We start from the raw sequence: 22,179 nt of genomic DNA, 5'->3' as shown, positions 1-22,179 counted from the left end.
AGGCTAAGTCAGGAGGATCGCTTGAGGTCAGGAGTTCAAAAGCAGCCTGGGAAACATAGTGAGACCCCCATCTCTACAAAACGTATATATATATATAGCTGGGTGTAATAGCACATGCCTGTATTCCCAGGTTCTCAGGAGGCTGAGGCAGGAAGATGGCTTGAAACCAGGAGTTCAAGGATGCAGTGAGCTGTGATTTCACCACTGCACTCCAACCTGGATGGCAGAACAAGACCCTCTCTCAAACAACAACAACAACAAAACAAAACTTCCTGAGAGCTTGGTCAGGAAAGATGGAGATCTTGAGGATATATGTGCTTCACTTGATCTTTAATGGCCAGAGCACCCCAGGACTCAGTGCTGGGTTCTCTTCCTCCCTCTGTCAACACTCATACCTTTGGTGATCTATCCCCTGGCAGCTCCCAAATTTCCATCTCCAGCCAAGACCTTCTCTGAGCTCCACCGTGGATCTGCATGCCTACCTGACATGGCCCGTGGAGGCTCACAGGCACTCCACAACTCATGCACCAAGGCAGAACCTAAATCCTGCGCCTTGCCTCCGTTCCTGCTAGTGGTGCCTCTGTCTTTCTTCTTGCTGGACCCAAAGGCCTTGGCACCCTCCTTCCCTCCTCCCTCTCCCCAAGCCCCACGTTTAGTCAGCACATCGCATGGGTTTTATTTTCAAAACACACCCACAATCAACACAGTTTTCCCTGTCTTTACAAACACCATCTTCATCTGAATTGCCACCTTCTCTCTGGGATTATTGTGGAGCTGCCTGACTGACCTCCTTGCGTCTCCCCTTGAGTACTTCTCTGTTCTCAACTGAGCAGCCAGAGTGTCCCATTTATAATGGCTATTATGCCACTCATCACGGAGTAGCTTACAGTGGTTTCCCATTGTCCCCAGAGCAGAAACCCCTCACTCGCTCTGCTCAGGCACCCTGGCCTCCTTGTGTTCCTTGAACACCCTGGGTGTGTTCCCACCTCAGGGCCCTTGCATGTATCTTTCCTCTGCCTGAACGAATGCTCCTCCCCCTGATACCCCAACAGCCGCTCTGTCACCCCAGTAAGGCCTTTCAACATCACCCCATTTAAAATGGCAACCCCCATTACTCTCTGCCCCTCTTTCCTTCTTTATTTTGCTCCACCGTTCTTATCACCTTCTAATATATTATTTATGGTATGTTACTGTTTTGTTTGTATAATATATATAGTATACTATGATTTTGCTTGTAATTTTCCTAAATAGTGTTTTGAGAGTAGAGCTTTTGATGTCTTGTTTGGCAATGTATCCTCATTTTCAAAATAGCACATAGTAGGTGATCAAAAGTATTTGTTGAATGAATGAATGCAAGTGAAGTAACTGAGGTTGGCAGGAAGTGGTGAGGCAGTGGCTGAGGGATTGGAACCTGGGCTGAGAGTCTAGAAATGTGAGTTCTGACCTCAGCTCTACTGTTTACTAGCTGTGGACACTTGAGCATTTCGTGTGTCAATTTATAAATATTTATTAGGTACTCTTGATGCTTCTGTGCAACTCCTGGGGATATAGCACTCAATGTGTCTGAGTCTCTATTCTCCTGAAGTTGGTGTTTGGTCCAGCTTTGAGACTCACATTCCTCATCTACAAAGTGGTGATTTTATAGTTACTTCTTGGCATTATCAGAGATGATGATGATGGTGATGATAAGAACAGTAACAAGAGCAGTGATAATAATAGTTTCAATGATATGCAGTAAGTCCTCAGGGAACATCAATAGGTTCTTGGATGCTTTGACTTTAAGCAAAAAGAGGCACTGTATGCTGTAAGAACTTAGCTCTTGTCTATATTAACTAGTCTATGGTAAAATTGGTTTTGCTATACAGTATGCCATTTGGCTTAAAGTCACAGTTTCCATGAACCTATCGACGATGTTAAGTAAGGACTTACTGAATGGCAATACGTAATAATATGTGGTAATAATAGCAATAATAACAATTGTATATTTGCTGTGTATTTACTCTGTGTTGGGCACTATGCTAAGCTTTACATTTATTTTCTGGTTTAATCTTTTAAAATTCCTTATGAAGAAGGTATAATATACCCATTTTACAGATGAGGAAACTGAGGCCGCAGTGATTCTGGGTGAGGTGAAGATGCCCGCCCAGACTTGCCTAACCCAAAGCACTTGTTGTCAGTGTCTAGGCTCTATAAGAAAGTGCTTCGTAAACCTGAACACAAGATTTCTGTGCTAATTTATCATCCCTTTCTTCTTACAAAGGGAGAACTAAGAGGCAATTACAACCATTTCCCAGATGGTCTAAAAGGGCACTGTCCACTACAGTAGCCATGTATGGCTAAACTTAAACATTTCACATGCTCAAATGACCCCATCTGGCTAGTGGCTACCATATTGGACAGCTCAGATTCTAGACCATTTTCATCAATGCAGACCGTTCTACTGGAAGCTGATTGGAAGGGGAGGAGGCAGTGGAGGGGGGAGTAGAGACCAGGCCTCTGGGCCATTCATTCACAATGGCTATTGAGGGCCTTCTAGGTGCCAGGCTCTGTCCTAAATGCTTGAGATACAACAGGACAAGGCAGACCAAGACCTGCCCCAGCTCTTGAGGAACCTGCATTCTTGGAGCAGGAAAAAGGCAGGAATCATGTTACTATGCGGTGTGTCCACTGGTGGTTGGGGCTGTAGAGATGCACACAGTGGGCAGAGTGGTCTGAGAGATGAGGGGCACTCGTGATATGGACAGGATGGGCAGGGAAGGTGCTTCAAGGAGGTGACAGCTGAGCAGATCCCCGAATGGAGTGAGGGACGGGCAAGGCCGTGTTTCTGGCCAGGACTCCAACAGTTGTTCCTAGTAAGATGGGACGCTGTGGATGGGCTTTGAGCAAGAAAGTGACCCACTCTCATGTTTCCTGTCCAAGCACCCCCGTGGCAGGGGTGAGAATAGATGGTAGGCAGATGTGTGTGCAGGAAAGTGGCGAGCAGGCAGGCAGGAGGCCAGGGGGCCATGGAGGGGAGCTGGACTGGGGAGGTAATGGTGAGCTACTGAGAGGTTGCTGGATTGTGGATGTTTTTTCAAGGTAGAGCCAGTGGGGTTTACTGGGATTGGTTCTGGGTTGAGAGAGAGAAAGAGAATATTCAAGGACAAATCCAAGGATTTTGGCCTGAGCAAATAGGAGAAAGGAGATGCCACTGGTTAATGTGCAGCAGCCTTAGGTTGGAAATCACTGCTGTTGAGTTCGACTGTCTCTTAGGCATTCAAGTCTGGATTTGAGGGGAGAAATCTGAACTAGAGATTTACATGGGGGAATAGTTAGTGTATAAATGACCTTTAACATCTGAGGGCCTGGATGAGCTCACCTCAGGAGGAACTCTCGACTGGAGAGAGTGCCCTGGAACAACCCCAGGACTTTTGACTAGGAAGAGGAAAGGATGCAGGCCGGGTGCTGTGGCTCACGCCTGTAATCCCAGCACTTTGGAAGGCCGAGGGGGGTGGATCACGAGGTCAGGAGATCGAGACTATCCTGGGTAACATGGTGAAACGCCGTCTCTACTAAAAATGCAAAAAAATTAGCTGGGCCTAGTGGCGGGCGCCTGTAGTCCCAGCTACTCCGGCGGCTGAGGCAGGAGAATGGCGTGAACCCGGGTGGCGGAGCTTGCAGTGAGCGGACATCATGGCACTGCACTCTGTCGCTTGGGCGACAGAGCGAGACTCCGTCTCAAAAAAACCAAAAAACGAAGAGGAAAGAATCCAACAGAGGAGGTGGAGAACATGTGGCCCCTGTAAAAGGGAACCAGGACTGTGATCCAAAGGTCAAGGGTGGAGAGCATTTCAGGAAGGGAGAAAGGGCTCACCATGGTCAGTAGAATAATGGCTCCCAAAGATGCCCACGTCTAGAACCTTGGAACCTGTGGATATGTTAGGTTTCGTGGCCATGGGAGTTGACATTATACAAGGAATTCAGGTTGCTGATCAACTGATCTTAAAATAAGGAATTTATTCAGGATTATCTGATGGTTCCAATGTAATCATCAGGGTCCTTAAAAGTGGAAGAAGCAGGCAGAGGAGAGAGTCAGAAGGAGATGTTGGAAGAAGGTCAGAAAGATGCAACGTGAGAAGGACTCAGCTACTGCTGGCTTTGACGATGGAGGAAGGGGCCATGAACTTAAGGAACGCAGCAGTCTCTGAAAGCTGGAAAAGGAGAGGAAATGGGTTCTCCCCTGGAGCCTCCGGAAAAGAGCACAGCCCTGCCAATACTGTGACTTCAGTCCATTGAGACCTGTGTCAGACTTCTGACCTCTAGAACTATCAGAGAATAAATGTGTATTGTTTTAAGCCACTACATTTGCAGTAATTTGTACAGCAGCCACGGGAAGCTGGAATAAGCACATACCCAATGCTGCTGGTAAGTGTGTGCGATGAGGAGGGCTGGTCATTAAGTGGAACCTTGGAGTGGCTGTAGTGACCTCAACAGGAGCTGTGTCAGCTTGGAGAGAGGGATGACAGGGAGGGGCAGGCTGGCCATTGGAAGGTGCTATGGGCTGCACCTAGCATGGTGCTTATGGGAGCAGTTGCCCAGAGTGGCCAGAGTCCCCAGAGAGGCACCTCCCCAGGCTGGGGACTGCGGTGAGGACAAGAATCAGAGATGCCCAGAAACCAGCGAGACTGCCCTGGGAGGCCTGGCCCAGGGTTCTCATGGAGGTCAGCCTGGGTCCTTTGCTCCCTGGGAACCTGCCTCTTCCTCCTGAGTGGCAATGTCCACTGGTAAGGAGAGCTTTGTCCCTGGGCGAGGTCAGGGGCCAGGTCTGCTTTGCCTGACATGTGATCCCTAGCACAGTGCCTAACAAACAGCAGGTGCTGGTTGAAAGAATGGATAGAAAGTTCCAGGGGACAGAGGTTGTACAAACATACATTTGTGTGGCGTTCAGTGCACCATCCAATGGATACTTTGCCATCCATTGGCAAATGTTCATATGAGAGACCACATGGATGTATTTGTTCTTAAGTAATAGACTGTAATTTTTAGAACAGTTTTAGATTTACAGAAAAATCGAACACATAGTGCAGAAAGTTCACATATACCTCCTCTGCCCACACACATACATAGTTTCCCCTATTATTATTTCTTTATTTTTATTTTTATTTTTTTTTGAGACGGAGTCTCGTTCTGTCACCCATACCGGAGTGCAGTGGCGCAATCTCCACTCGCTGCAACCTCTGCCTCCTGGGTTCAAGTGATTCTCCTGCTTCAGCCTCCCAAGTAGCTGGGATTCAGGTGCCCACCACCATGCCCAGGTAATTTTTGTATTTTTAGTAGAGGGAGGTTTTCACCATGTGGGCCAGACTGGTCTCGAACTCCTGACTTCAAGTGATCAGCCCACCTCGACCTCCCAAAGTGCTGGGATTACAGGCGTGAGCCACTGTACCCACCCTATTATTTATTATTAATATTTATTATTTATTTTTTTCAGAGAGGGTCTCACTTTCTCTTCCAGGCTGGAGTGCAGTGGCATGATCATAGCCCACTGCAGCCTCGACCTCCTGGGCTCCAAGTAATTCCTTCTGCCTCAGCCTCCCAAGTAGCTGGGAATACAGGCATGTGCCACTACACCTGGCTAATTTTCTTTCTTTTTTTTTTTTTTTTGTAGAGATGGAATCTCCCTATGTCGTCCTTTCCAAGGCTGCATAATATTCTATTTTATGGATGGACTGCATTTAGCTTATCCGTTCATCCACTGATGGGCGTTTGGCTTGCTTCCACTTTTGGCTGTTGTGAATAATGCTGCTGTGAACACAGATGTGCAAATACCTCTTCAAGACCCTGCTTTCAGTTATTTTGCGTATATGCCCAAAAGTGGAATTCTGAATCATGCTGCTTTATTCTTTTTAATAGCTGCCTGGTACTCCATAGAATGTTTGTACCATAATTTACTATTTTAAATAGAATTCTTTATGCTGTCCATAACATAACATAAGCTCCGTGTGAACAAACTGAAGCCAAATGTTTGGCTCCATCAATGGGGAATGCTGGGGTGTGTTTGGTAGAAGGCTGCCTGGATTGAACTGCACCCGTTTTCCCTCTTCCCGCACCTCTTGCCTGTCTCTGCCTCTGTCTCTGCAATTTCCATCATTTCCTCCGTGTCCCTCCATGAGTCTCCATCTCTGTGGATGGGCCTCCTCCACGCCTTTGGGGGAAAATCAGCCTCCAGCCCAGCTGGGCTTACGTCACACCAGCAGAACTGCCCAAGCCAGGGTCCTGGAGGCCTGTAAGGACTGAGTCTGAAACACACAGACAGTGGCCACAACAGTTGTCCCATGGATCCTGTCCCATCTCAAGCTTTCTGTGGCATCTGGCCCGCGTGAGAGCCACGTGAACAGTAGCCACATGGACTAGTCATCAGAACTGGACCCAAAGCCAGGCCTGAGCATCCCGCTCAGCTCACATACACATCTTTCTGCTTCTGTTACACAGAAACCAGCCATTGCGTGCAGGGTGAGCACACGTGCTGGGCCAGGCTGCTTGTGTGCCAGGCTCTGGAGTGAGTTATCTCATTACTGTAGACTGGGGATAGTGCTGTAAAATGAGTATAATGCTTCATGCGTTTCTATAGGGACTACTTGTACAGTTCACTCGGTGCATATAGCGTAAGCACTGGCACATGGAGAAGGTTCCATCCGGGAGAGCTTTTATTATTCAGTAGAGAGGTCTGAGTCTTTCTAGAGCTCAGTGATTCACAAAGGTAAATTGGAAGGGTTTCGCCAGGCTCAGTTTAGACCAATTTTCATCACCAATGAGGCTGAGCGGACTCGGAGGAGGCTTTGAGGTCACTTTTCAGAAGAGGGATCTGAGGCTCAGAGAGGCTGAGAGACTTAGCCAAGGACACACAGTGAATAAATGGTTCCAGCTAGAGTCCAGTTCTCTCCATGCCTCATCTAGTGTCTTATTTACCACCCTGGAAACTTGCAGGATCTTGGGAATTCGCAGGCTGTTGGCTTACCCAGGGTCCACAGAGTTGATGGAGGGCAGGGCTGAGGTTTGAACCTAGGTCTGTCTAATGATAAGACATTTCAATCACATGGTGCGGCCTCCCTTGACAGCTCCCAGAAATGCATTCATGAGGGTGCTGATTCTTTCCCTGGGAAAGAGAAGGGAATTCTTTACTCAGAAGCTGCTGGGGATGGCTGACTTAGAAAAGTTTACTTCACACTTCTGGATGAAAGTGCAGGTCCTTGGCCGGACGTGGTGGCTCACACCTGTAATCCCAGCACTTTGGGAGGCTGAGGCAGATGGATCACGAGGTCAGGAGATCGAGACCATCCTGGCTAATACGGTGAAACCCCGTCTCTACTAAAAGTACAAAAAAATTAGCCAGGCGTGGTGGCGGGCACCTGTAGTCCCAGCTACACGGGAGGCTGAGACAGGAGAATGGCGTGAACCTAGGAGGCGGAGCTTGTAGTGAGCTGAGATCGCGCCACTGCACTGCAGCCTGGGTGACAGAGCAAGACTGGGTCTCAAAAAAAAAAAAAAAACAAAACTGCATGTCCTCTCCATGTGAGCCATTTACAAAGATTATTTATTACCACTTCTCACAAGTATGTGTTCCATTAATGACTTTGTGTCTTTTGAATTTTTTAGGACTTGCACTGTATGATTTGGCCCAAAGTGGAATGCTGTCACTTTAAGACTGCAGGTGAGTTTTTATTCTGGTTGATGTTCCCCTGTTTTGAGCATGAAAAACCAGAGGCCTGAAGCCCTCCTTCCTCCAGCTCCCTCACACTCTGCTGATCCTTCCAGCACCTCTCTACTTTGGGCAAGTAGATCATTCCCTGACCTTACAGAACTAGGGCAGTGTGCCTCCACCTCAAAGCTGGCTGAAGCGTTAGTGCACAGTGGAACCTGGGGTGAGGTAGGCCCTTTTTGATATCCCCTGAAGGCATTTGGTGAATGAAACAGAATGTGCGAATTAACTGGGTGTATCAGTTTCCTGTGGCTTCCCTAAAAAATGTTCACAAACAGTGGCTTCAACCACACACATTTATTCTCTTACAGTACTGGAAAGCAGAAGTCCAACATCAGTTTCACTGGACAAAGTCAAGGTGTCTGTCTGGTCCCTCTGGAGGTTCCAGAAGCGAACCCATTTCCTCTCCTTTTCCAGCATCTATGGCCACATTGCCTGCATTCCTTAGGGCTGGATTAGGGATACTGCCTTCCTCCGTTTTGGAAGCTATCAGCATGGCATTGTGCCTCAGTAGTTACTTGGCCTTCTTCTCTTCTGTCTGTCAAATCTCTGTCTCCTTCTTATAAGGACATCTGGGATGACATTTAGGGCCCACCAGGATAATCCAGGCAATCTCCCCATCTCGAGGCCCTTCATCGAATCACATCTGCAAAGTGTCTGTGACCCTAAGATAACAATCACAGCTTCATGGGGTTAGGACCTGGCTATCTTTGTGGACCTTTATTCAGCTTGCCACACTCAGTGGTCAAAATTCAACTGACACTCATTTCATTAAGAGGAATTGATTGGCATCTGTAACTGAAACGCGCAGGCCCTGGCACTGCTGGACCCGGGAGCACAAAGTTCTCAATGCTCCTACGGCTCTGCCTTTCTCCTTCCCTCTCAGCCGCCCTGCCTCTGGTGAGCATCTTTCGCAGGCAGGTCCGTCCTTTCCCCATGACGGGAAAGATGCCACGGGCAGTCCCCAGCTCCTGAGCCTCATGGCTGGCACCTGCAGCGCAGACTTCCCAGTGGCTATGACAGTTCCAGTGCAGACCCCTGGGCTCAGTGTGGGTCCCCAGCCTGTCCCTGAACCTATCCCTGGGGCCACTGGCTGGGGTTTTCTGGGTTCTGTGCCTAACTCTGGTGTCCTGGGAAATGGGATGGGCTGGGATTCGGATGGGCCCCACTTAGCTCTGTAGACTGAGCGGGATTCTTGCTGAATAGAGGAGGGGTCCTCTCTGAAGGGAGGGATCACCTTGGAGTCTTCATTAAAGCTAAGGACCAGGAGAGCCAGAGAGGCATAAATGGGTGCACCAGAGATGGAGCGCTTAAGGGTAAGGTGTGGCCTTAAGATTTTATGTCCTGCATGCTTGCTGCACAAGCATTTGTGCCCTGGCCCAAGGTGCTGTGCTGGGGTCCGGAGATGGATTTCCGGTCTCACTTGCACCCATGCGCTCTACTCAGACATTCCTGATGCTCTGAATCAGCCGCTGACCTGGTGGAACACTCACTTGTTTCCATGGCGAGGGCCATCAATTCCCTGAGGCTTGATGCAATAGGAGCCCTTATCACATCCCACCTGAGGAACTGAATCACCCCCAGATACAACCCAAGGAAGGAAAAAAATACTGTAATTTAATCTAGGACCCAGTTCTACAACTTTTTTTTATCAAATTTTAGTTTTTTTTCCTGCATGTATTTTGAAATTCTACAGAAAGTTTCAAAAGCACTTGTAGTCTTTACCATCAATATGCTGGGTAAGAAAGACTGAAAAGTACCTCTTATTTTCAGTCAAATTAGTTTGTATTTGAATAGAAGACAAATGTTGAAGAAGGCGCAATGCCACCATCCAGGTCATTTCAAAACTAAAATTGCTGACTTGAAGCATTGGATACATCTAAGCACTTTCATGTGCAGTGTGGCATTTGATTGGCAGCTCAGACAACAGCCCTGTCTGATTGGTATCTTAACCACACTCCCAGGTGAGGGGAACTGAGGCCCAGACAACTCGGCTGACTTGTGCAAGGTCCCACAGCTGATCAGCACCTGGGCCACATCCACTGAAGAGGGACCCGACAGCCCAGCCAGGACCTTTTAAGTGACATTCCTGTGCTTTACACACAATGCTCATGAACTTTCCAAATGTATTGACACAGAGAAAAATCTAAGGGAGTCATTTCTCTTTCTTTTTTTTTTTTTTTTTTTTTTTGAGACAGATTCTTGCTCTGTCGCCAAGCTGGAGTGCAGTAGTGTGATATCGGCTCATTGCAACCTCCACCTCCCGGGTTCAAGCGATTCCCCTGCCTCACCCTCCTGAATAGCTGGGACAACAGGCGTGCGCCACCACGCCAGGCTAATTTTTTGTATTTTAGTAGAGACGGGGTTTCACCATGTTGGCCAGGATAGTCTCGATCTCTTGACTTCATGTTCTGCCCGCCTCGGCCTCCCAAAGTGCTAGGATTATGCACGTGAGCCGCCACGCCCGGCCTGGGAGTCATTTCCTATTGGAGGGCTCAGCAGGCATTTGTGTCTGGCCATGCACACATCCTCTTTAGGATGGTGGTTGGTGGTGGTCACTGAGGGCTTACTCTGCAGTAGGCAGGTGCCCAGAAGGACCTAGTGAGGTGAGACCTATGCTGTTTGCCTTAGAATTAAGCAAACCGAGGTATAGAGAGGTTAGAGGTTATGCCCAAGGACTCACAGCTGGAGGGGCAGAGCCAGGACTCGAGCCCAGGGCTGTCTAATGTCATGTGTGCAAGAATCACCCCAGGCACCATTCTTGCCCAGCGGTTCTGATTCCTAGTGGGGCCGCCCAACCCAGGTAAGGAGATGAGGCTTTGAAAAATGCTCTTCTTAAGTTCTGTAGCGTCCCAGTGAGCATGTCTCATTTTCCTGGCAAAGAGATGATATCATTCATTCATTCATTAACTTACTTACCCAGCAAACATCTTCCAGGTGCCTTCCATGTACCCTGTAGTCTGTTATTAGAGGTTAAGCTCTATGTCTTACTGTCTTTCCACATTATATAAGACGTGCGTGTTGCTGTTTTGCAGTGGAAGCACCACTTGGAATGAAATTGGACAAGAAAAGGGAAGTCTTTATCCCACTCTCAACTTCTGCAGCCTCTAGTGGGCCATGGGCTCATTCCTTATTTGCTTTTATACCCTCCTGGCCTAAGAAGAACTTATTTAAAAGAGAGTCTCCTATAACACACCACCTGGTAAGTAGTAAGTTCAATACTTTAACACAAATACCAGAAGTTGGAAAGAAACCAATTTTGGGCTATGTATAAAATGGCACAGGCTTTTGTTGCTTAAAAAAACCCTATTCCTCATCTTTCACTAAATATAGTTATCATTGGGGAGCAAATCCATTTATTTTTCCAAGGTGCTGTTTCTGCTACACAACATACGGTATTTAGATGGAGAGGAGGTTTGACTCAGCATTAGGCTACCTCATCTGGTGTTTCTGAAGCAGGGATTGGATTGTGCTTTAACCAGACCGAGTGACTCCCAGCTATTAAAGATGACTGTGTCCATAAGAGCAGTGAGCATTTCACAAGCATTTACTATGGGCTGGGCACTGGGTTTAGCACTTTCTATGTATAATCTCACTTGAGCCTCATTATGAGTTTCTTTTTTTTTTTGAAACGGAGTCTCGCTCTGTCGCCCAGGCTGGAGTGCAGTGGCGCAATCTCGGCTCACTGCAAGCTCCGCCTCCCGGGTTCACGCCATTCTCCTGCCTCAGCCTCTCTGAGTAGCTGGGACTACAGGCGCCCGCCACCACGCCCGGCTAATTTTTTTTTTGTATTTTTAGTAGAGACGGGGTTTCACCGTGGTCTCGATCTCCTGACCTCGTGATCCGCCCGCCTCGGCCTCCCAAAGTGCTGGGATTACAAGTGTGAGCCACCGCGCCCAGCCGAGTTTCTTAAACAGTAATATTTTTATTCTCATTTTACAGATGGGAAATTGAGGATGAGAGAGATTAAGAAACTAGTTCCATGTCCCACAGGTAGAAGTGGCAGAGCTCCATGCTCTTGCTGTGTTTTCTGTTCTGTTTTGTGTAACGTGGGTTCAGTGACTTAACGTGGTATGAGAACCGTTGAGCTTGGCCAATGAGCTACGATGGCCAAGAGCCCTTTTTCGGGCTCCCTGCTAAGTAGTGATGTTAATTTCCTGGGGCTGCTGTAACAAGTGACCACAAACAGCATGGCTGAAAACAACAGGAATGTATTTTCTCGCTGCTGGGGAGGTTAGAAGTCTGGAAGCAAGGTGCTGGCGGGGCCACGCTCCCTCTGCAGGCTCTAAGGGAGCATCCTCCTCCCTCTTCCAGCTTCTGGTGGCTCCAGGCCTTCCTTGGCTGTGGCTGGATCGCTTGACTCTTTCCCTCCATCTGTTCTTGGCCTCCTCCGTGTCTGTGTCTTCTCCATGTACCACTTATAAGGACACTTGTCATTGGATGTCAGCCCCACCTGGACGGTCCAGGATGATCTCTTGAGAGCCTTAGTTTAATTACATCTTCAGAGACCTCTTTCCCAAAGAAGGACACATGCACAGGTTCTAGGGATCAGAACACAGACATGCCCTTTGGGGGCCATCTCTGAACCCGCTACAGTACTCATTGTTCTTTCCAGTCCTCTCCAGTTGCAGGTAACTCGTCACCTCACCAGGCAGCACCCTCCATACTCAGTCGTCTCTTCTGTGTTTATTTGCTCCACAAGCTGTATTTATCAGTTATTGTTTACAAGATGCTATATGAAGGTCAGAAGAAGAGAAAGCCAGATCCCTGCTTGAGGGCTTTGGCAAATTCTCTTAGGGTCCCAGCACGTTAAAAAGGCATTAGGGTGGGTGTGGTGGATGGAAGCTCAACTGAATCAGAGGCCTGGGCAGGCTGATGCTGTTGCATATTGTCCCTGTGTTCTTTGGAAAATGGCATTTTTGTTAATTTTCTTTTTTTTTATTATTATACTTTAGGTTTTAGGGTACATGTGCACAATGTGCAGGTTTGTCACCTATGCATATATGTGCCATGTTGGTGTGCTGCACCCATTAACTCGTCATTTAGCATTAGGTGTATCTCCTAATGCTGTCCCTCCCCCCTCCCCCCACCCCACAACAGTCCTCAGAGTGTGATGTTCCCCTTCCTGTGTCCATGAGTTCTCATTGTTCAATTCCCACCTATGAGTGAGAACGTGCGGTGTTTGGTTTTTTGTCCTTGTGATAGTTTACTGAGAATGATGGTTTCCAGTTTCATCCATGTCCCTACAAAGGACATGAACTCATCATTTTTTATGGCTGCATAGTATTCCATGGTGTATATGTGCCACATTTTCTTAATCCAGTCTATCGTTGTTGGACATTTGGGTTGGTTCCAAGTCTTTGCTATTGTGAATAGTGCCGCAATAAACATACGTGTGCATGTGTCTTTATAGCAGCATGATTTGTAGTCCTTTGGGTATATACCCAGTAATGGGATGGCTGGGTCAAATGGTATTTCTAGATCCCTGAGGAATCGCCACACTGACTTCCACAATGGTTGAACTAGTTTACAGTCCCACCAACAGTGTAAAAGTGTTCCTATTTCTCCACATCCTCTCCAGCACCTGTTGTTTCCTGACTTTTTAATGATGGCCATTCTAACTGGTGTGAGATGGTATCTCATTGTGGTTTTGATTTGCATTTCTCTGATGGCCAGTGATGATGAGCATTTCTTCATGTGTTTTTTGGCTGCATAAATGTCTTCTTTTGAGTAGTGTCTGTTCATGTCCTTTGCCCACTTTTTGATGGGGTTGTTTTTTTCTTGTAAATTTGTTTGAGTTCATTGTAGATTCTGGATATTAGCCCTTTGTCAGATGAGTAGGTTGCAAAAATTTTCTCCCATTCTGTAGGTTGCCTATTAACTCTGATGGTAGTTTCTTTTGCTGTGCAGAAGCTCTTTAGTTTAATTAGACCCCATTTGTCAATTTTGGCTTTTGTTGCCATTGCTTTTGGTGTTTTAGACATGAAGTCCTTGCCCACGCCTATGTCCTGAATGGTATTGCCTAGGTTTTCTTGTAGGATTTTAATGGTTTTAGGTCTAACATGTAAGTCTTTAATCCATCTTGAATTAATTTTTGTATAAGGTATAAGGAAGGGATCCAGTTTCAGCTTTCTACATATGGCTAGCCAGTTTTCCCAGCACCATTTATTAAATAGGGAATCCTTTCCCCATTTCTTGTTTTTGTCAGGTTTGTCAAAGATCAGATAGTTGTAGATATGCAGCATTATTTCTGAGGGCTCTGTTCTGTTCCATTGATCTAGGTCTCTGTTGTGGTACCAGTACCATGCTGTTTTGGTTACTGTAGCCTTGTAGTATAGTTTGAAGTCAGGTAGCGTGATGCCTCCAGCTTTGTTCTTTTGGCTTAGGATTGACTTGGCGATGTGGGCTCTTTTTTGGTTCCATATGAACTTTAAAGTAGTTTTTTCCAATTCTGTGAAGAAAGTCATTGGTAGCTTGATGGGTATGGCATTGAATCTATAAATTACCTTGGGCAGTATGGCCATTTTCACGATATTGATTCTTCCAACCCATGAGCATGGAATGTTCTTCCATTTGTTTGTATCCTCTTTTATTTCATTGAGCAGTGGTTTGTAGTTCTCCTTGAAGAGGTCCTTCACATCCCTTGTAAGTTGGATTCCTAGGTATTTTATTGTCTTTGAAGCAATTGTGAATGGGAGTTCACTCATGATTTGGCTCTCTGTTTGTCTGTGATTGGTGTACAAGAATGCTTGTGATTTTTGTACATTGATTTTGTATCCTGAGACTTTGCTGAAGTTGCTAATCAGCTTAAGGAGATTTTGGGCTGAGACAATGGGGTTTTCTAGATATACAATCATGTCATCTGCAAACAGGGACAATTTGACTTCCTCTTTTCCTAATTGAATACCCTTTATTTCCTTCTCCGGCCTGATTGCCCTGGCCAGAACTTCCAGCACTATGTTGAATAGGAGTGGTGAGAGAGGGCATCCTTGTCTTGTGCCAGTTTTCAAAGGGAATGCTTCCAGTTTTTGCCCATTCAGTATGATATTGGCTGTGGGTTTGTCATAGATAGCTCTTATTATTTTGAGATACGTCCCATCAATACCTAATTTATTGAGAGTTTTTAGGATGAAGGGTTGTTGAATTTTGTCAAAGGCCTTTTCTGCATCTATTGAGATAATCATTTTTGTTAATTTTCTACACAATGAGAGGGTTACACCATGGAGAGGGAATGCGTGTTGTGGAAAGATCACAGGATTTGGAGTCACACAGGCATGGTTAGAGTCTCGAGCTTCCTGCCTGCATGACCTTTGGCAAGAGTGCTAACCTTTCTGAGCCTTAGTTTCCTCATCTATAAAATGGGAGTAATAGAACTCGTGTGTGTAAAGTGATGGGTGCCATGCCTGGCCCTCAGCCAATGACAGACATTTCATGGTTATTAGGCCCAGTGTGGTGGCTCACGTTTGCAATCCCAGCACCTTGGGAGGCCAAGGCAGGAGGATCACTTGAGGCCAGGAGTCCAAGACCAGCCTGGGAAACATAGCAAGACCCCATCTCTACAAAAATAAAAATAAAAAATAAAACATATGATTATTAATATCACTGAGAGCTACCAGAGTCCATGACTCAGAATACAGCTTGTTCCACTGCAGGTGACAGGTGCTCAAGGCAGAGAGTGGGAAAGATGTGGTCATCACAGCAAGGAGAGCCAAGGAGAGCTTCCTTGATGAAGTAAGGGTCTAGTCCCATTTAAAGGAGGTGTGTGGATACTGCAGGGCCCTGGGGTAGCTACGGAGCATGGCAAGAGCAGAAATGAACAGATATTTGTTATTAGTCAAAGGGAAAGGAAACCTGTGGTTTCAAGGGCAGCAGGAGGCTTGTATTTGATGGATGAGCCCTGGATTTCCTTTGGAACATTTTCATAGGAGCCATTGCAGGGCTGGAGGAAGCCGAGCCATTGCAGGGCTGGAGGCAGCCAAGGCTTGCGGGGGGATTCCCTATGTTGATGAGGGATCAAGCTCACAGAGAGGCTGCCCCCAGCCCCCAGACGCACTGCCCTTTGTTCCAGCGCACCGTGGTGCACAAGTGTACTGTCAGCCCACACCTGGGAAGCACCCGGTACATGTAAAATGATATCTTCACTGGTCTGCCCACATACCCCTTGCTGGTATGTCAGTCTTGGTTGGCTGAGCCCTGTGACAACAGGTGTCCCACACATGCACCCAGATCAGGAATACACTGTGGTGTAAGCTCATGTCCACATTCTTCTTTCCATAAATTTTAATTTCCAATCCTTTAATGCTCTTTTAAAAATAAGACTTCAAGATTACTTAAGGATTAGTAGCAGTAATCCTTCTACCCTCTGTAAAAATTTCATTATCTTGTACTTTTATTAAATATATATAGCATGAAATATCTCTCATTTTCTATTTTCTAATAACTTTCACATTTTATTGTAGTATGGGGACATTTCAAGAGAAGTTCAAGGGACTTCTGAGAATGGAGTAATTTTTGAGAAATGTGCACTGGTAAGTTTCCATTGGTGTTGTATATTTGAAGAGAAAATAATTGGATTTTGCCCAGATCATTTTGGTAGAGTCATGTATTTAAGAACTGATAAATCATGGGCTTACCTACACAAGTCTAGACACACGAGCAATGAACAAACAGCAAGGTCTCTGATATCTCATATGGCAACCCTAGGACTGAGATTATTTTTGTTATAATTAAATAATTGTCAGCAAAAATCCACAGTGATCATTTAGAATGGGAAAAAAGTATGGTATATTTTGTTTCAGATTATAATCATTAATAGGGTACCTGACAGTTTTCAAAGTTGTTTAAGGTTTTTTAGGTCTAACCTTCCTAATCCCACATATTATCCTTGTGTCAGGGGTCTCCAGCACCTGCCTCAGGGTCAGTGATTTTCTAGAAGGACTTACAGAACTCAGAAAAGCCATTCTGCTCAGTTACAGTTCATTACAGAGAAAGGGTATAGATTAAAGCCAGGAAAGGAAAAAGGTGAATGTCGCAGAGCGCAGGAGAGACCAGGCATGAGCTTCCAGCTGTCCTCTCTCAGTGGATGAGTTGTGTGGACGGAGCTTAGTTCTCCCAGCAATGATGTATGACAGTGCGGATGGAATTTTGCCAACCAGGGAAACTCACTAGAGCCTTGGGGTCGAGGGTTTTTCTCAGGCTCAGTCACATAGGCATGGAGCACCCATGAGACTGACCTCAAGTTACTCATTCTCCAGCCCCTCCAGAGGTCATTTCAGTACAGCAGGGTCCAAGGCACCCACCACAAATCATTGGCATCAGCTATCTGGTGGATCAAAGGACCCAGGCATAAAAAAAAAAAAAAAAAAAAAAAAAAAAAACCCACACTGTAATCAGGCAAACATATTCCGCAGGCTCTCAGGAGCTGGTGAAGGGCCAGTCCTTTCTCTTGAATGTGGAGGGTTTGGACAGCCCAGGCCTGCTGATTTAAGCCTTTCCTGTGCCACACTCATTTTATCACAGGCCCTCAACTACATTGTTTGCCTTCCTGGATGCAATCAGTGTTAGTTTCTTGTATATCCTTCTAGTGACTTTTTTTGCCATATGCATGCAGTTATAAGTGTGTGCACATGCATGTATACATACGTGTACCTTCTTTCTCCCCAACTTTTTTTTCATGTAGGTGGCAGTATATTACACACACAGTTGTGAAGCTTGCTTTTATCACTTCTTATATTCCAGAGCTCACTCATCTCAGCACACACATTGCTTCCTTCTCTTTTTTCCAGCTCCTGCATGTATTTCAGCAGAGCTGGGGAGAAGCTGGTGCAGGAGGGCTGGGAGACAAGATTAGAGAGGAAGGCAGGGCAAGAGTGCAGAGCCCAGGTGATGAGCCTGCTGCATGGGCCACTGGATGGCTTCCAGCAGTAGAGCCATTGAGACACATGCTGGGCAAAGCCTGAATGTGGGAGATGATCCAAGAGGCAGATGAGCTGCTCAGGTCCTTCCTGGAGATCACATGACCATCATAGACCCTGGGCTGAGGCTGAATCTTCAAAATAACTAAGTACCAAAGAGCCATTGTTTGCTTGGTAACGCTGGTTGTCACAATCTCCCCAACCTGACTGGTTCTGCACTTGGAGATTTTTTCTTCTAAGATTATCTGCAGGGATGATTTCACTGCATTTCAGCATCTCAGTTTCTTTGAAACTGTCTCCAAGCAACAGCTTGGCAAGTGTGGGTCAAAACCCTCTTGGGGGTCTTTGAAATTATACAGAGCCTGATAAATTCCCAGAACGTCTGCGAGACCATGCTACCCTCCTTCTTCCTGGATGCCTAATGTGCACAGGCTGGGCTCATGCCCCATTTCAGGAAGCTGGACTTGTCAGCAAATCTGCCCTCATGCCTTCTCCTTCTGCCCTAGGTGTCTGGGCCAAGCGAAGCACAGACAGCCCACATATGGCTGCTTGTTAACAACACCAAGACACCTTCGTCAGCCAACCTCTCAGAGCTGCTCTTGCTGGACAGCATCGCTGGTCTCACCATTCGGGACTCCATCGGAAACAGGACCTCGGAAGGATTCCAGGCTTTTAGCAAGAAGTTTCTGCAAGGTAACAGCAAAGCCTTCTGAAGTCAGGGATGACAAATGAGAATATGTACAGATACTTCCAGGTGAATGTGTTCTGGGTCAGGCATGTTCTTAAAGCCTTACACGTGTTCACTCTCTTCATCCTCACAGTGGATCTTACTATTGGAGTATCAAAAAAAGAGACCACATTCAATATCTGTAACCAAAAAGCTGAATTTCTCATTTATCTTAGAGAGATGTTGGATTTGGGGAAAGAGTTGCGGGAAATTTTTAAAAATATATAGTCAATTTTTATTATGAAAAATTTCAAACATACACAAAGATAGAGTTTACAGTGGACCCCAGTATACCTGTCACTCAGATCACCAAAATTAATCATCACTCAGGAAGATGAAGAGTTTGTTTTGGGTTGTGCTGGACAGAGTGGGAGTGGGTTGACATCCGTCTCAGTAGCATGTTCTTGAGCTGTCCAGGTGTGTTCAGGTGTGTTCAAGCATGTTCATGGGGGTAACTCCAGGGCTGCTTGGTTGGCCTGTAGACTCTGCCACCCTCACTGGTTGGCTTTCAGAGGTTCGTTTCCTGAGGTGGGTTGTTAGTGGTCAATTAAGCAGGTTTAAAACCAATTCTGGGATTCAGTTGGTACCATGGCTTCAGAACTCAGTTTCCCTAGGAGGGCAAAGACATCTTTTATTCTTAGTAGGACCTCATTACAGGTGAAGAGACTGGGACTAAAGTGGCTGAGAAGCTTGCCCGAGGTCGTAGGGCTGGCCGCTGTCAAGGCTGAGTCAAGCTCAGGCAGTGTGGCTTCCCTGTGCACCCTGGTAACCATTAAACCGTCATGCTTCTCACACGCCTGGACTCTTACCGACTCCATGCCTCCGTACTCACGGCACACATTGCTCATCGGTTGTGCTGCTCCTTCCCTCTGAGCCTAGATAAGGCCTCAGAATCCTCCTTCACACGCTATTATTGACAGAAGCTACTAGTGGAGCTTGCCCACAAGTAGTGACCTTTTTGCTGGCTCTGATTTAAATGATGTCATAAAAGTTGTTATGAGATGTCCCAGCTAAGTGACCTTCAGTGCTTTCCTGCCTTCAATGATATAAAGATGAATCCGCTATTCTTAACTCATGTTCAAAGCATGGAGCATGGAGCCACGAGCAGAGCATAGACACAGCCTCAGATGGACCTGGGTGACTCCCAGCCTTGTGACTGAGAAGCTACATGGCTTCTGGAAAGCTATTGAAGTGCTCTGGTCGTGCGAATACCAGTCCATTGTGGAGTCGTAGAGATTGAATCAAGGAGACAATGTCACCCAGTCACTCTGCCTGGTAAAGGGAAGGTGTCCAACACCCTCTCCAGCCTGTGGTCCTGCACGTCTCTCATCTCATTTCCCCGCAGATCTTTCATGGTCCATGCTCCTGCCAGACCCAGCTTCCTACCCTTCTCCTATCTCCTAGCATCTACTCTTGCTCTTGTGTGGGTCAGGAAAGCACCTCTCCCCAACTCTGAATATACAAATCATCTCTATTCTGTGGGACCTGGCCCTGGTGTCACCTTTTCTAGAAGGCCCCAAAGTCACCCCTCTGCCTCCAAACTTCCACAGAGATTACCTGCCCCTTCCTGCTTCCCTGCTTGGAGCCTAGTGCTATTCTAGGCACTTTCCACACATGAATTCATGGACTTCTGCTCTGGCACGTGCACACTGCGTGTGTCTGAACCTTGGCTCTCCATCTCTTCTCTGGGCATGCTAATAACACCTACCTAGGAAGGCGCTGTGAGGGTAAGGGAGTTAAAGCAGTGTGACGCAGCCCGGCTGTGGAAAGTACTCCTGGGCTCCTGGTGTTAAGAGGTATTTTGTTGGTGTTTTTTTCTTTTCTTTTCTTTTCTTTTTTTTTTCTTTTTTTTTTTTTTTTTGAGATGGAGTTTCCTCCTTGTTGCCCAGCCTGGAGTGCAGTGGCACAATCTCGGCTCACTGCATCCTCCACCTGCTGAGTTTAAGCGATTCTCCTGCCTCAGCCTCCGAAGTAGCTGGGTCTACAGGCATGTGCCACCATGCCCAGCTAATTTTTGTATTTTTAGTAGAGACAGGATTTCACCATGTTGCCCAGGCTGGTCATGAACTCCTGACCTCAGGTGATCCACCTGCCTTGGCCTCCCAAAGTGCTAGGATTACAGGTGTGAGCCACCACGCCCGGCCACTGTTGGTGTTATTTTTATTCCTGTTGCTCCATTCTTGTTATTTATGCCCATGCTTAGCTCTACCTACTGGGCTCTACATTCCCTGAGGGCAGTGTCCAAATCATATTTATCTGTGAACTCACCACTATGCCAAGGAATGTGACATTGATTTTCACCTTGGGGCACAGGAAACTTTTTTTTTTTTTTTTTCCCAAAGCATAAGTAGATAACTATAAAATCAAATGACCAGTCAGGTCCCAGTTCATTGACATTCTGACCTCATCATTATTATTATTTCACGCTTTTCTTTTGTTAGAGCCAGTGTTGTTTGGGGAAAAGATGATGGGACCCAGAGGGTCAGGTGGCTCCCTGTCCATCAGCGGGGTGATCCTAAGCCAGTCACTGTCTCTCAGTCTCAGTTTCTTCCTCTGTATGTTGCAGAAAATCACATGTTCTCCATCCATCTCGGGGAAGTGTGTGGAGATCAGCTGGGTTAATGCAGGTGCAGCATGTGGAGAGTGATGAAATCACTGTATGGGGAAGGTCTGACTATGACTACCTTACCTGTCACTGTCATTGTCACTGCCATTATCTTTATCACTTTACGTTCGTTATCTTAGCTCTAGGATATATAAAAATAAAATGAGATGGGCATGGTCCACACCTAAAGTCCCAGCTACTCAGGAGGCTGAGGCAGGAGGATCGCTGGAGCCTGGGAGTTCAAGACTAGTCTGGGCAACATAGAACCTGTCTCAGAAATAAATAAATAAAAGTTTTTAAATAAAAATGAACATGTTGAGGATTTTTAAAACAAAAATGCCAGTGATTCCTTAGGCTAAGTGAGCATTCCTCCTCTTTACTATATATATATGTATGTGTGTGTGTGTATATGTTATATATATGTGTGTATATATATTATTTGTGTGTGTATATGTATATATATATATATTTGAGGTCTGCATACATTGAGAAATGAGGCATACTGTGGCATTTTAGGGCTATAAGTAAACTCTGTTAGGGAGAAAGGCAGATTGGAGGACAAGCTTAGGTGAGAACAGTGACTGGCAGAGTTAGACAGGCTCTGTCACCCACCTGGCCACATCAGGCGAAGGCCTTCAGTCCTGGTACAGCCTCTCCCGTGCAGGATGGGCTGAGCGCGGCCTACCCAAACTTACTATGGGATGAGGTTGTGTCCGGAATTGGTGGGTTCTTGGTCTCACTGACTTCAAGAATGAAGCCGTGGACCCTGGCGGTGAGTGTTACAGCTCTTAAGGTGGCGCGTCTGGAGTTGTTCGTTCCTTCTGATGTTCGGATGTGTTCGGAGTTTCTTCCTTCTGTTGGGTTCGTGGTCTCTCTGGCTCAGGAGTGAAGCTGCAGACCTTCGTGGTGAGTGTTACGGCTCTTAAGGTGGCGCGTCTGGAGTTCTTCGTTCCTCTCGGTGGGCTCGTGGTCTCCCTGGCTTCAGGAGTGAAGCTGCAGACCTTCGCAGTGAGTGTTACAGCTCATAAAAGCAGTGTGGACCCAAAGAGTGAGCAGTAGCAAGATTTATTGCAAAGAGCGAAGGAACAAAGCTTCCACAGTGTGGAAGGGGACCCGAGCAGGTTGCCACTGCTGGCTCGGGCAGCCTGCTTTTATTCTCTTATCTGGCCCCACCCACATCCTGCTGATTGGTAGA

General features: G+C 46.6%; 1 protein-coding gene across 2 annotated transcripts in view; it reads left to right on the top strand.

Moving 5' to 3' along the window:
• The window catches only part of EVC2 (EvC ciliary complex subunit 2), a 146,579-nt gene that overhangs the window by 4,376 nt on the left and 120,024 nt on the right, over positions 1-22,179 (top strand). For both annotated transcript variants that reach the window (XM_030800954.1, XM_030800953.1), the window contains exons 2-5: positions 7,636-7,690; positions 10,774-10,940; positions 16,198-16,266; positions 18,159-18,345. In XM_030800954.1, the coding sequence (XP_030656814.1) occupies positions 7,648-7,690; positions 10,774-10,940; positions 16,198-16,266; positions 18,159-18,345 (466 nt within the window). In that variant the 5' untranslated portion in view covers positions 7,636-7,647. The remainder of the gene's footprint in view (positions 1-7,635; positions 7,691-10,773; positions 10,941-16,197; positions 16,267-18,158; positions 18,346-22,179) is intronic.

This window comes from Nomascus leucogenys, chromosome 20 (assembly GCF_006542625.1).
Source record: "Nomascus leucogenys isolate Asia chromosome 20, Asia_NLE_v1, whole genome shotgun sequence".
Taxonomy (NCBI): Eukaryota; Metazoa; Chordata; class Mammalia; order Primates; family Hylobatidae; genus Nomascus; species Nomascus leucogenys.
This window is presented reverse-complemented; position numbering and strand designations above follow the sequence as displayed.